Source organism: Dipodomys merriami, unplaced genomic scaffold (genome assembly GCF_024711535.1).
Source record: "Dipodomys merriami isolate MVZ:Mamm:240054 unplaced genomic scaffold, mDipMer1.0.p SCAF_5, whole genome shotgun sequence".
In the NCBI taxonomy this organism is placed as follows: domain Eukaryota; kingdom Metazoa; phylum Chordata; class Mammalia; order Rodentia; family Heteromyidae; genus Dipodomys; species Dipodomys merriami.
Window position 1 is genome coordinate 66,203,275 of NW_027206068.1, and position 12,147 is coordinate 66,215,421.

Below are 12,147 nucleotides of genomic sequence, written 5' to 3' on the forward strand. Positions count from 1 at the left end.
TGGTATTTATTGATTTACTCACCTTGAATCAACCTTACATACTTTCAAAGAAACCTACTTGATTATGTTGTAATGATTTTTTGATGTGTTCATTAAATAAATTGGGTATGCAATAGTCAGGATACTTAGGGTTACGTTGGGCCCACCAGAACTATGTAAAATATTCTTTTTATTCTAGTTGCCATCTAAAAATTCTTGTTTTCTATGCCGGACAATATATTCAGTTTCTAGGTATTAGAGTGTAAACATCCGTGTGTGTGTGATCTTATCAAATAAATGTACTAAAATATTCTCAATCTTCTGGAATCAGAGTATTGGAATGGACAGAGTGTCCTTTTATCAATAACAAAAATGACACATGACCTATTCAAGGCCATAAAGCACAGAAGAACTAAAAATGGAATCCAGTGAATTTTTTACATTATATCTGTTTTATTCTACGTAGTGAGACAGTCCATTTCTTAATATACTTGCAAGGAATCTACCATGCATTTAACTTCTTTGACTCATGAAAACCATAAATTTACATTATTAAAAGTAGGTTAGAAATACATGAGAAGTACACTCTTTGTGGTTGACCAAGTGAGCATTCCTATGAATGAGAGGAGCAAGGGGGATTCTGGTTCGTCGTGACCCGATCGCCAGTAGACATCTGCAGGTGTCTGTTTGGCCAGCTCCTCCCACTGTGCACATGGGGACAGGGCCCTCCCTGTGCACAGAGCATGTGGCCTTTCTTTGAGAACCAACGTTTACCACTTGAAGCTCATCTTGCTTTACAGACGTGGAAGTATAAATAGACACTTGTTTGGGGAGTTATTTTTAAGTGAGTTAAAGATGCTGACTATTGGGGAGGGGGGAAATACAAGCATTTGTGATGATGTGGTGGATTTAGGAGAAAGTGAATGAAGAGTTGAGATCTAGCCCTAAATAACCATTCATCTTCAAATCTATGTTGTTTGGAACTGTACCATGCAGTATTATCTGTGCTAGAGAGCCACTTTTATTCTTTGGGGTGAACTGAAAGCTAAACAAATAGTCTGCATGTTTATACACAGTCACAGAGAAATGCTTAAAATATGCTGTCTGCCTAGCACTGCAGCGCTTGGTAAAAGCAGGCATGGAAGATGCTATTTATATCTTTAATAAAGCATTTAGATTAATTTTTACGGTTCAGCACAGATCCCTGTAGAGAGAAACGGGGTATGACTATTAGACTTTGACCCTTATCCTCATTGTCTACGCTGCTGTACATTTCAATTCGCTCCTTTGCTCTGTCACAAGACCCCCAGACTATTTTGAGTGCATTCTTTTCTTCTGTGCCTCAGGTTTCTAAAGAGGCAGACTTGCCACTACACAAGGAAGACAGTGAGCAAAAAGAATGAAAGACATGGGAACCTTTTTTCTCCCCCAAATTACTTTTTGTTTTCAATATCCTTAATTTCCTCAAGAACTAAATAGAATGGTTTCAGAAGCTGCATGGAGAAGGGAAGAGCTTTTGGTTGAGTACAAGAGCCACACTGCAGTGTCTAGCAGTTTAATGAAGGAACATAATACAGCAATGGCTCATTGTCTTTATTTTCCGCTCTTATTTTACTCTCTTGTTCTCTTGGTAAACTTTTTTCAAATTATGACCATTGGTCATCTGATTTCACTGGGTATCTATATGCCTTTTCCATAATCCCTTCCCACACTCCTTCTCTCTCTATCCTGATGTCTTTCCAGTGAATGGACTCATGTTTAGAACTTATTCACATTTTATCTCTTCATGAGTCTTTCAAAATCAATGATTCCTCTTAGTTCATAAGGTACATTCACTAGGAATAACTCCAGTTTATAAGCAGAATTATCAATTGTTCTGTAAAGAAGAAAGACTAGAATAAAACAGAGCTCACATTCCTGAGAAGTCAGGATCTCTAAGCAGTTACTGTTTTTAAAAAAGTCTTTGATTTCATGGCATTGACTTCAATTGTTTTGAAATGATAGCACAAATCATGTATATGTGTTAATGTGCATATTAATATTTAGTCCACAAGAATAACTCAATAGCAAATATTATTTGTATTTTATTATGATTTTGAAAGTCTCTCATGTGCATAGTCATCATGGTTGTGTAGTAGAATCTATATTTGTACAAGTTGTAAGAAATTAGTCATATTATAACATAGAGTTGAAATTGAATCTATTTACATAAAATGGACTTGTCTGCTTGTGGAAGAAGTTTAGTAAGCTTATCACACAGATCCAATGAACACATTCCAATTTAGAGATGCTTTGGGGTTCAAATGGTAGCCAGAAATAATTTAGCAAGGAAGAGTTAGCCCTAAACTAATATGGAAGTGCTGGAATGTTACAGTTGAGGATATTTGCTCTTGGTATTAATTATATGGCAAATCTCTACCCAATGTTTAGGAAGCATAGAGACATAGTAGCAATGTGATCTGGGATAATGTGTAAGGGAAAAATGACTTAGAGCATTTTTAGCATTTCAGTTGATTAGGAAGAAAAGGTTGATTTCCTTCCATGAATGCATAGTTTTTTTGGAAGTTTGTCTGTGTCACTTTGCTACAAAATAGTACTTCAGTAGAGGTCTCAACTCATTCCTATTGTTAGATTGTAATATTTCCCAAGGCTACATGTTTTTAGAGTAAAACAACAGTTGGAACTCTGCATTTGACATGAGGCCAGGCAACCATATATTCTTTAGGAGTACAGATTTTTGTCTTTCATTGAGAGTCATAGAAAGGCTAAGGGTTACCTGGAGTTCATATTATATATCAGAATCTGCTGAGTTCACAAAGCAAGCCATCAGTGATGGGCTTTATCTTCCATGTGCTAGGATCTCGGTGTTATTTATATTATTTACCGGAATGACTTGGGATAACAGGATTAATTTCCTGCCTAAAATGGAATTTCTTTGCCTCTGGACACACAGTGCTTATTTATTCTCCCCAATAGCTTTTGTTTGTAATTAAGAAGGAAACACCTGCATGAGAAAGCTAGAATTTGACAGAAGGAAAACAAATCATCTACATCTCAATTTAATCATAGACTGAGCTGCCAACAATTGACACCAATAATAATAACGATGATAATAATTTAATACTTCATTTACAAAAGGGTTTGACAAATTGGATTTTATTTAATCACAATAATGACATCAAGCAGATTTTGTATTTTTCAAATGTAGGAGATCTGGGGCTCAAAAAGTGAAGCATTTTCTCAAAGATTATAGGTCTAGTAGATGGTGATGTTCATGCCACTAATACGTACCATGATGATCAAGAAAGACATTTTTCCCTATGCTGGGTTTTAAAACCCACTTTTCTCAGAGAAAAGCTACTGTTTAAATCTCAGCACTCTCCTTCCTCTTCAACTTCTCTCACATTGTTCAGATTACCCTGCTTTGGGGACAAAAGCTTTTTGGTACAAAGCTATTTGTACCCAGCACTGTTCTTCTTAGGACTTGTGTGACATATTTTCCACTTTTCACCTGGAAAATTTGCAAGCCCATCCCTCAACTTATCTCTCTCTTGAGATTGTGGACAAACTCTAGGGAAAGACAAATAAAATCCTGAGCAAAGGGGCTGGGAAGGTGGCTGAGTGATAGAGTGCTTGCCTAACATGAATGAAGCCCTGGGTTTGATTCCGCAGTAACACATATACAGAAAAATCCAGAAGTGGTGCTGTGGCTCAAGTGGTAGAGTGCTAGCCTTGAGCAGAACTTTCCCAGGACTGGCAAAAAAAAAAGAAAAGGAAAGGAAAGGAAAAGAAAAGAAACCTGTATAACTATTCCAGGTTGTAAGCCAGCAAACTGAAAGTATAAAATATGGCTCAAAATGAATTTTTAGGTTTTAGACTTTTTTCTGTGAAAAGAGTGAGCATTCCAATTCTTATTATATTGTCCCTTTCCCCAATGGATTATTTAATTAGAACAAACTGTCATAGCCATAGCCATGAGTTTTCTTCTCAAATAAAAACAGAAGGTGCTGTGGCTCAAGTGGTAGAACACTAGCCTTGAGCTGAAGAGCTTGGGGACAGTGTCCAAGACTAGAGTTCAAGTCCCACAACTGACCAAAAGAAAAAAACAAAATCAAATAAAAAAGAAATACCATGTACCAAAAGCATGCATTTCTAAGTACAATTTTAGCCAGCTAATGACTTCTGGAATCCAAAATTATTTTAAAAATAGAGAGAGGAAAGGAAAGAAAGAGCTGAGAGAGTCAAAGATTGGAAGTATATTCCCAAACACAGTACCTTAGAGAAGCAGTATGTAGGAATGTTCTTAAACTATTGTAGGATTCTCCGTGAAACTGGTGCTGAAAATTAGATCACTGTACTCACCAATCTCTGGCTCTATTTTGTATCCTGAGTTCCATATAACCAGCACCCATGGTTTTACTAGATGGTCAGAGATGATGTTTTCAATATTAGAGATTTGCTGTTGAGTATTACTAAGTATGTAAGTGTCCTCTCATCAACTAGGAGTATTTTACTCATACAACCAAACTTGAGACACCTTCCAAATTGCAACTCAGTCCACTAGAACCCATCTCTGGAGTCAGGTCTACAGTGCAGAAACAACCTGGCCCCTTCCTAAGTCCTCCACAGGACATAAAATCAGAGATTTTATGAACAGTGTCCAAAGACAATATTTCTGTTAAGACTGTTTTGTCTCTCCAGTTGGAGCTTGCACATAGCCCTGCCATCTAAACTAATATTGAATTATATATAAAGAGTGGACCCATCCTATGGCTCACAGGCCAGGTTATAGTAGGCTGCGGGGAAATTCTCCTTTCTTAGAAATTCAGTCTGATGATCTCAGAACTGCCCCCCTGCAATTTACAGCAGAGCATCAGGGAAGCAAAGTACTGGCAACTTGCTTAGGTGAGATCTGCCCAAAGAAAAAATCTATATCCAGGGGTTAGAAAAACTGCCTGCTGGCATCCTGGCATCAATAAAAGGAGATGGAGTTCTATGGGTAAGCGCTGAGTGGCTGCTCTTGAAGACATTCAAGGCTTACCTAGCTTATTTGGCATCCTATTTAACTCACTTTTGCAAGAAATGTTTGCCGATGAAAGCCTTGTCGGAATGGGGCACACAGGCGGACAATGCCTCCTTCTCTTCTGTGACTATTTATAAAATACCTCCCGTGAGATTTTATGAATGAAATCCTCAAGCTCAACGTACAATCACTTTGCTGATTCAAGGAGAAGAAATGGACAGAATGTCCTGGACGCCTCTTATTAGTCACACTGCATCAGGCTTGGCTTTAAAGACACTTTCTTCAGCATGCCACTAGGAGAACGAGGCAAGGTTTTCATTTTTCTTTTTAAGTGACAAGAGCTACGTGAAGCCATAGTACCCTTTTGCTGGACAAAATACTTCTTTCTCTATCACGCTTGTCTCTGTCATTCTCACAAAATTAAGCGACAAAAGAAAAAAGAGAACAGAGACTAAGCAAGGGAGTTGGTGTATTGTGATGCTTCCTCTTAAGATCTGTTTCTGGTATAGGTGAACATTTTTCCTTGGAGGGCCATTTGAGCTTGCTTCAGAAACTAGCATTTTAGATGATCCGAGCAATTATGTGAATTCCCAGGAGTGTGTGATTAGTTCACTCCGAATTCTAAGGAAAAATAGACTAAGAAGACAGTGAAAGATCCCCCCCACCCCCGATGACTCTTCAGCAGGACAAAGAGTTAGGGAGTCAAGCAGATAATCAAGGACCCCTGTGCTTGAGAGCAGGCTCTGACTTTGAGCTTCAGGTTAACAGTGTGAGCTTGCTAACATCTTATCTCCATCTGAGGGCTCCAGCGTGTAACGTGCAGACTGTGGAAAGGGGAAATTGAAGCTGTTTTTCAAAACACAGCTGTAGATGGATGCTGTTAGAACTTTTCAGTTTCACCCTGTGGTGAAGGTTTGCCTCTGAAGCCAACCTTAACTTTGCTTCCCGGCAGAAGAAATGCCTGAGCACCAAAGGCTTCTCTAAGCAAACGTGCACCCCACATGGCCTTTTTCTCTCTGTATATTTAACACTGATTTATCACCATTGAGGTGGTTTAACATTTTACAGCGTGGCATTCCTCCTCCCTTGCCATTTCCCCCCTTCTTGATATTCCTTGTTTGAAAAAGAGCTCAGTATTTTAAATATTTTAGCCTCTGCAGCAGCAAATATTTTCAGGCTTTGGATAACACTAAGACAAGAAGAGTTTCAGACATCTGCGATGGCAAACAAGAAGCAAAGGGAAAAGAAAAAAAATAGCAGAGCATTGTTTGTCAGACTGTCACTATACACTGTCGCTCAGAATCAGTCCCATTTGTATATGAAAACTTCTGTTGCAGGGTATGAAAAAGAAAAGCTTAAGATTTTCTGGGGAGGAAAAAAAAACAACCAGATAATCTTTTTTAGCTGAAGAATAGGAAGCTTTTAAAGTACATGTAAGAAAGGTTTGCAGAGAAAATAAAGAACTCTAACGAGAATGGCATGACTATTATGGGCTGTTATGAAGATTTCCAAACAGGGAGGGGGAGGGAAGGACTCGCTTCAAGCAGTTGAGGACATCCTAGTGGAAGTCTACTTTAAACTTGAGAATATTATGCTTCAAACTCAGGTCGAGAAAAAGGAAGCTTTCTTTGGCTCACATGAGATAAACCAGCTTGCTGTATCCTGCTGAAAAAATCCCGTGCTTTCTTGGTTTGATTCTAGAACCGTTTGTGTAATTGGGAGATAAAGAGCATAACAAAATCTCCCACTTTGGCCTCTCTTACCTATGTAGGCAAAGCCTTCACCTTTATTTTGTCAGTCTTTTGAAAATAGGTAAAATAAATGAGTATGAGCTATGGCTACCAAACCTGGTTTAAAAAAAAAAAAACATCAGTGGAGTTGAACTTGTCACTCTCTTAATCCATTTAGGATGATAGTGTGCTGATTTGTGTATGTAATTACTGCAGCCTAATTATTATTGTACTGAAATCAACGTGGCATAATAAAACATGCATCACCTTCCAGAAAACGGGACACATCAGTCTCCTTGTCCTCCAGGGAGTGGTGACCTTATTTGGAGTCTTATTCAAAAGAGAACTTTGTCAAAGTCATTCCTCACAGGCATTGAAGCTCTTCCGTGTATGCCCCAACTAGTGTCATGAGGTGGTAGGTAATGAAGTTTGGCTTCACAAGTGGAAATTACTAATTTATTAGAGTTCTTTGAGGTGGAAAATAGGCATGTAGATAAAGGAAATCGCATAGATGCATTCTACAAAGTCCTTTAAAAAAAAAAGCACTTTTGAAAATGTTCTACACCAAGAGTTACTAATAAATGCAAACACTATATTCCTGGGGTAAAAGAGCACTGTTTTATCTTAGAAAATGAACTTGCTTAAGAGGTGAAAATAAAGCACTTTGGAAGCACATGATTTCTCCTTGCATAGAAAGACACTAGGAGAGGAAAGCAAGGTGCTCCCTGGGGCATAGTGTGGGTGATTTGCACAGTTCCATTGGCATGATCTCTCTACTAAAAAGATACTTTGTTTCAGTAAGTCACAGGTATGACCTGGGCTTCCACATCTAAGTCTGGATCAGCATCTTGTCAGAATAGCTAATCTCTCTATGCCAGGCATTCCACTGAGAACTTCACGAGAACTCTATTATTCCTTCCAATAAGCCCAGCAGATAGTGCTGTACCTGTGTGATAGTTTGTGAAATGCAGAAACAGTGAGTAGAATACATTCTCCAAATCACACAATGAGTAGCAAAGATACAAGTACATACAATAAGAAATGCTCTCAGTAGTGACCTGGGAGGGGAAAGCAGTGATTGTTGATGGCACTTTGTAACAGTGTTGCTTCAGTTTGCAGTAATTCCCAACAGTCCTTTAGTTTTGTGACTTTTATTGAACATAGTGTTTCACTATGAGCTCAATGTTATGGGAGTTTAAGGAAATACTCAATAGACTTCATTGCCTAGTTTTTGGAGTGATTAGCCCCTAACAATAAGAAGATACTAATGATATAAACAAACATAACAAACAGGTTCTCTTGTCTATTGTCAGGAATCAATTCTTCATTTTTCCTTTGCTTTCTTGTTCATTAATGTGTGTGTGTGTGTGTGTGTGTGTGTGTGTGTGTGTGTGTGTGTGTATTCAGAAAGATAGATTTAAGCATATTGCAGCACCAGGAATAAAGAATAAAGACAGAAATTGTAAATTTGTTTTTAAAGAGAGCCTAAGGGAGACAAAAACAAAACAAAATGGAAATCAGATAATTTAATGCTGTGGACTGAGGATAAGACTGAAGAGAATTGTCCTTTTGTACAAGTATTTTATCCGTCTCTTGTGTGATGGAAGGATGGGAGTATGAACACTGGAAATAGATACATAATGTTGAAATGCTTTTTGTCAGAATGAGTTGAGTTAGGTAAGATCAAGTTTGTGTCAGGTCTTGCTTGGTGGTTGCTGAATTATACAAAGAGACAGAAACTTCCAGCTATACAATTTCCATTTTTCAATATATATATATATATATATATATATATATATATATGTGTGTGTGTGTGTGTGTATTGCTATTCGACTCATCATCATGTTGATAGCTGTTATACAAGTGTTTGATACACTGATGTCTTTTCTCACCAGGAAGAGGAGGAGTTTATAAATAGCAATGGCTATAACTAATCTGTTTCCCTTTTACAATTCAGCAAAGTCCTGGGTGAAATAGATTGAACTAATTTTAATTGGGTGGAACTTGTCTCTGTGATATTCAATTTAAGGTTCTTAACTATTTTTCATTTAACTCAAGTTGGCAATCTATCTAGAATATCATAGATTAATATTATCTCCTGCATATATATACTTTCAAATAAGCAAGTTTTTTCCTTTGCAATAATTGTGTCATTGTAAATGTCACTAGTAGCTAACATACGTAAAAATTTTTAAAAATTAAAATCCCAAGTCTCGCCTAAGTACAAAAAGTTTGCATCTCGATGGAAGGATTACATTGATCAAGATGTCTTATAGTCAGAAACTGTTAGGTGGAATAAAAATCCCTTTGTACAACTACATAAAGATAATAAAAATTTAACATTGAAAAAAGAAAGTTTGCGTCCTATTGTTTTTTTCATGGAGATCACCAGTTCCTTAAAATGTCCTTCATCTTTTTGTCATCAACTTCCCACTATTGGGAGAAAACATGGTCTTTAATGGCACCTGTGAAAAATAAGAAAACCAAAACCAAATAAATAAATAAATAAACCTCACCCCCCAGAGACACAAGCCCTCGGAATAGCTCCACATGATTATATATTTACTACAAACTATAGTGCGTTTACTCTAATATTTCCCACCTGAAAACAACAACAACTGGGCTTAAGTATCTTCTGCCATCAACAAGCGCCACCGGAATTCTTCCCAGTATGCCGAGTCGCCTTTGTAGCACTCACAACATTTGCAGGAATGGGTCTGGGTCAGGTGGTGAGTGATTGGAAAGACTCTGGAGAAGCTGCTGCTGGAGAGCTGGACTCAGGGGAAGAATGGACCAAAAGAGAGGCAGAAAGCAGCCTGGGGAAAAGACGGTCATCTTTGCTCAGAAGAACCGCCAAATCAGAACGCAGAGAAGATTTCATTGGTGGAGCTCCTTCAACGGCAACTAATCCTGTCATATTGAAAGAAAATTGTAAATGTTCTTTCCAGAAATCGTTCCCTCATTGCAGCTGATCGAACACAAACGCACGGATAAGAGACGGAGCTATCCTGCCCATACTCAAGGTGCCTGGGCACTGGGACCTAGCGAGCAGACACACACACACACACACACACACACACACACACACACACACAGACACACACACAGAGAGACACACACACACACACACACACACACACACACACACACACACACTAGCCTGCAGAGCTTGGCCAGAGCCTGGAAGTCACCGATCCCAGAAGGAAATCACTAAAGGCACCCTGAATAGGTCCTGCTTTTCTGCACGCTAATTTCTACTTAACCAGGGCTCTTGGGTTGAGGAAAATGCATCTCAGCCCGCTCCAGAGTACATCTAGGTCTCCTTTCTCTTTTGGATTCTTGGACTCATCTTGGTGAAAACCAGGTTTGGAAGTCTTAACTTGCTGCTTTTTTGGTGGCTTAGATGTTCCAGGACTGGGGGGGGTGGCGGGGGGAGGTCCGCGTGGATTTCACTCCCATCCAAACCGCGAACCGGTCCCAGACTGGCAAGTGGCTTGGAGAGGTGTGGGGTGCGCGCGCGCGTCTCGGCTCGCCTGGCGCAGGAGAGATCCCCATGGCTCTCGCCCGAGCCTTCAGGGGTGCGCGGTCTCTCCGCCTTCCCTGCCCCACCCCTCCCCAGCCCAGGCGCCAACTAATCTTTTCCTTTTCTCTTGCAAGATCAAGGGAGAGCGCGAGCCGGCCGAGCCAGCGGCTGCCTGGGAACTGGGAGTGGAGCGCAGCGGTGCGCAGCTCGCCCCCCAAGGCGGGTGGAATCTGCCCAGGGTTCCTTGCTTCGGCTCACCGCCACCAAATCTCAGCCAGGGGGAGGGCGACAAGTGGAGCTCCATCAGCGGCAGGTAAGGGGACCACACTGCCCACTTCTCCGGTTAGCCAGCGCCCCAGGGCTTTGGTGCTTGTGGGATCACACCCCAGTGGGCGCCTTGAGGTCAGGGTTGTGTGTGTGGTGGTGGGTGCGGGGTGGGGGGCGCTTGGAGGGTGATCGCCCCACACGTGCAGGTTTTTCCAGAGGTAACTTTCACTCCTGGAGGCTGGAGGGGGGAGGTGGTGGGTGGGGAAAGAAGGGAACAAGGAGGCACGGCTCAGGGTGGGGACGCGCAATTGCCCGCCTGGGGTCACCGAGTCCAAGAGAATGTGGCCAAAGCAGCCTGAGAGCCGCGCTGCCACCCACCCCCGGCTCCAGAAGCCATCATGGAAGGGAGAAGGATAGCCTTGCCTCTCCCACCCCTCCAGCTCCGTTGTGCCTGAGGTCTAACCCTGTCCTCTGTGTGGTGGTGGAGGGGGCCGTTGGGGTGGATGGACAAACCCTCCTGATCTATCCTGACTGGTCCCTGCGCCACACTGACCCCTGACTCCCCCTTTAAAGCCGTGCTGGGGAGATGTATGGCATTGCAGTCATCAGACCTGGGCCAAGGACCAGTGGAGGGGCGGGGGTAAGAAGAGGATAGGTGTACAGGACAAAAGAAAAAAGGAATTCTTCATCCTTTATCTGACCCACGCTTGAAGTACCCCCCAGGAGCTGGGGTTTCAGGGTCCCAACCCAAAGCTCTCTGATCCTGCCTGGACTTTACCATCCAAATCACAGTGGGTAAGGACAGACCAACCCCCGTTCCCGCCCCCCCCCCCAAGAGCTACTGCATGCCTTCCTGGGGATCCTCTGAGCTCCAAGTGCCCTTCCCTGGAGGTGCAAAGTAATCGCTGCTAACTTGTAGCTCTAGGAACTCGCCAGGTGTGGGCAAAGCCTTCTTGGCAGGTAAAGCGTGCCCGAAATTCCACCTGTGCATTCTCTACCTGGCGCCTTTTCGGGGTGCCACCAGCGGAGTAAGTGAAGGCTTAGCTGGCAGAGCGCGCCAGGACTGAAAATCCACCCAAATAATTGACTCAGCGGGGGTTGAACATTTCCCCAGTCTCCTCCCCCAGCACCCGCTTCTCTCTGTTTCCTGTCTGTTGCTCCGTTTCTGGTTGCTCTGAGCCACAACATAATCGTCCAAGGAAGGGTCAGTGGACTCCTACAGCCCCTGGTTGTTTAGACGTAGGCTCCTGCATGTATGGGAAATAACCCGTGGTCCAGAGAGAGGAGAGCAGAGAGATGGAAATAAAGGCTTCAGGCAAGTAGCACTGCCGCTGACTTCTCACCCAAGCTGCCCTCTAGTGTCCTTGTGTCAGTTCAAGGCCATGGCAAGTCCCACACTGCAGCCACCGGGGCTCTAAGTCTGCCCAGCAAAGCTCAGGGCATCTCCTCCGGCTTTCCAATCGCCCACTCGGATTTCCTTTTCCCCTTTCCTCTTCTTCTCCCCTTCTTCTTCCTGTGCTGGTTTGCTTTCCTTAGCTCTGGGTGACAGTGGGTACAAGGAAGTCTTGCTCTTGTTCTGTACCCACAGAGCACTCAGCCTGAGGAACAGGTACCCATCTCCCTGC

General features: G+C 41.9%; 1 protein-coding gene across 2 annotated transcripts in view; it reads left to right on the forward strand.

The window, feature by feature from the left end:
* Positions 1–12,147, forward strand: part of Chrm2 (cholinergic receptor muscarinic 2) — a 132,135-nt gene that overhangs the window by 5,680 nt on the left and 114,308 nt on the right. The window contains exons 1-2 of one of the 2 annotated variants that reach the window (XM_069996856.1): positions 10,013–10,096; positions 10,390–10,568. Coding sequence is in view for 1 of the 2 variants with exons in the window: in XM_069996855.1 (XP_069852956.1) it covers positions 10,390–10,568 (179 nt within the window). In the remaining variant the exon portion in view is untranslated. Of the gene's footprint in view, positions 1–10,012; positions 10,097–10,389; positions 10,569–12,147 lie in introns of those variants that run through there. The other variant, XM_069996855.1, reaches the window with a different exon arrangement.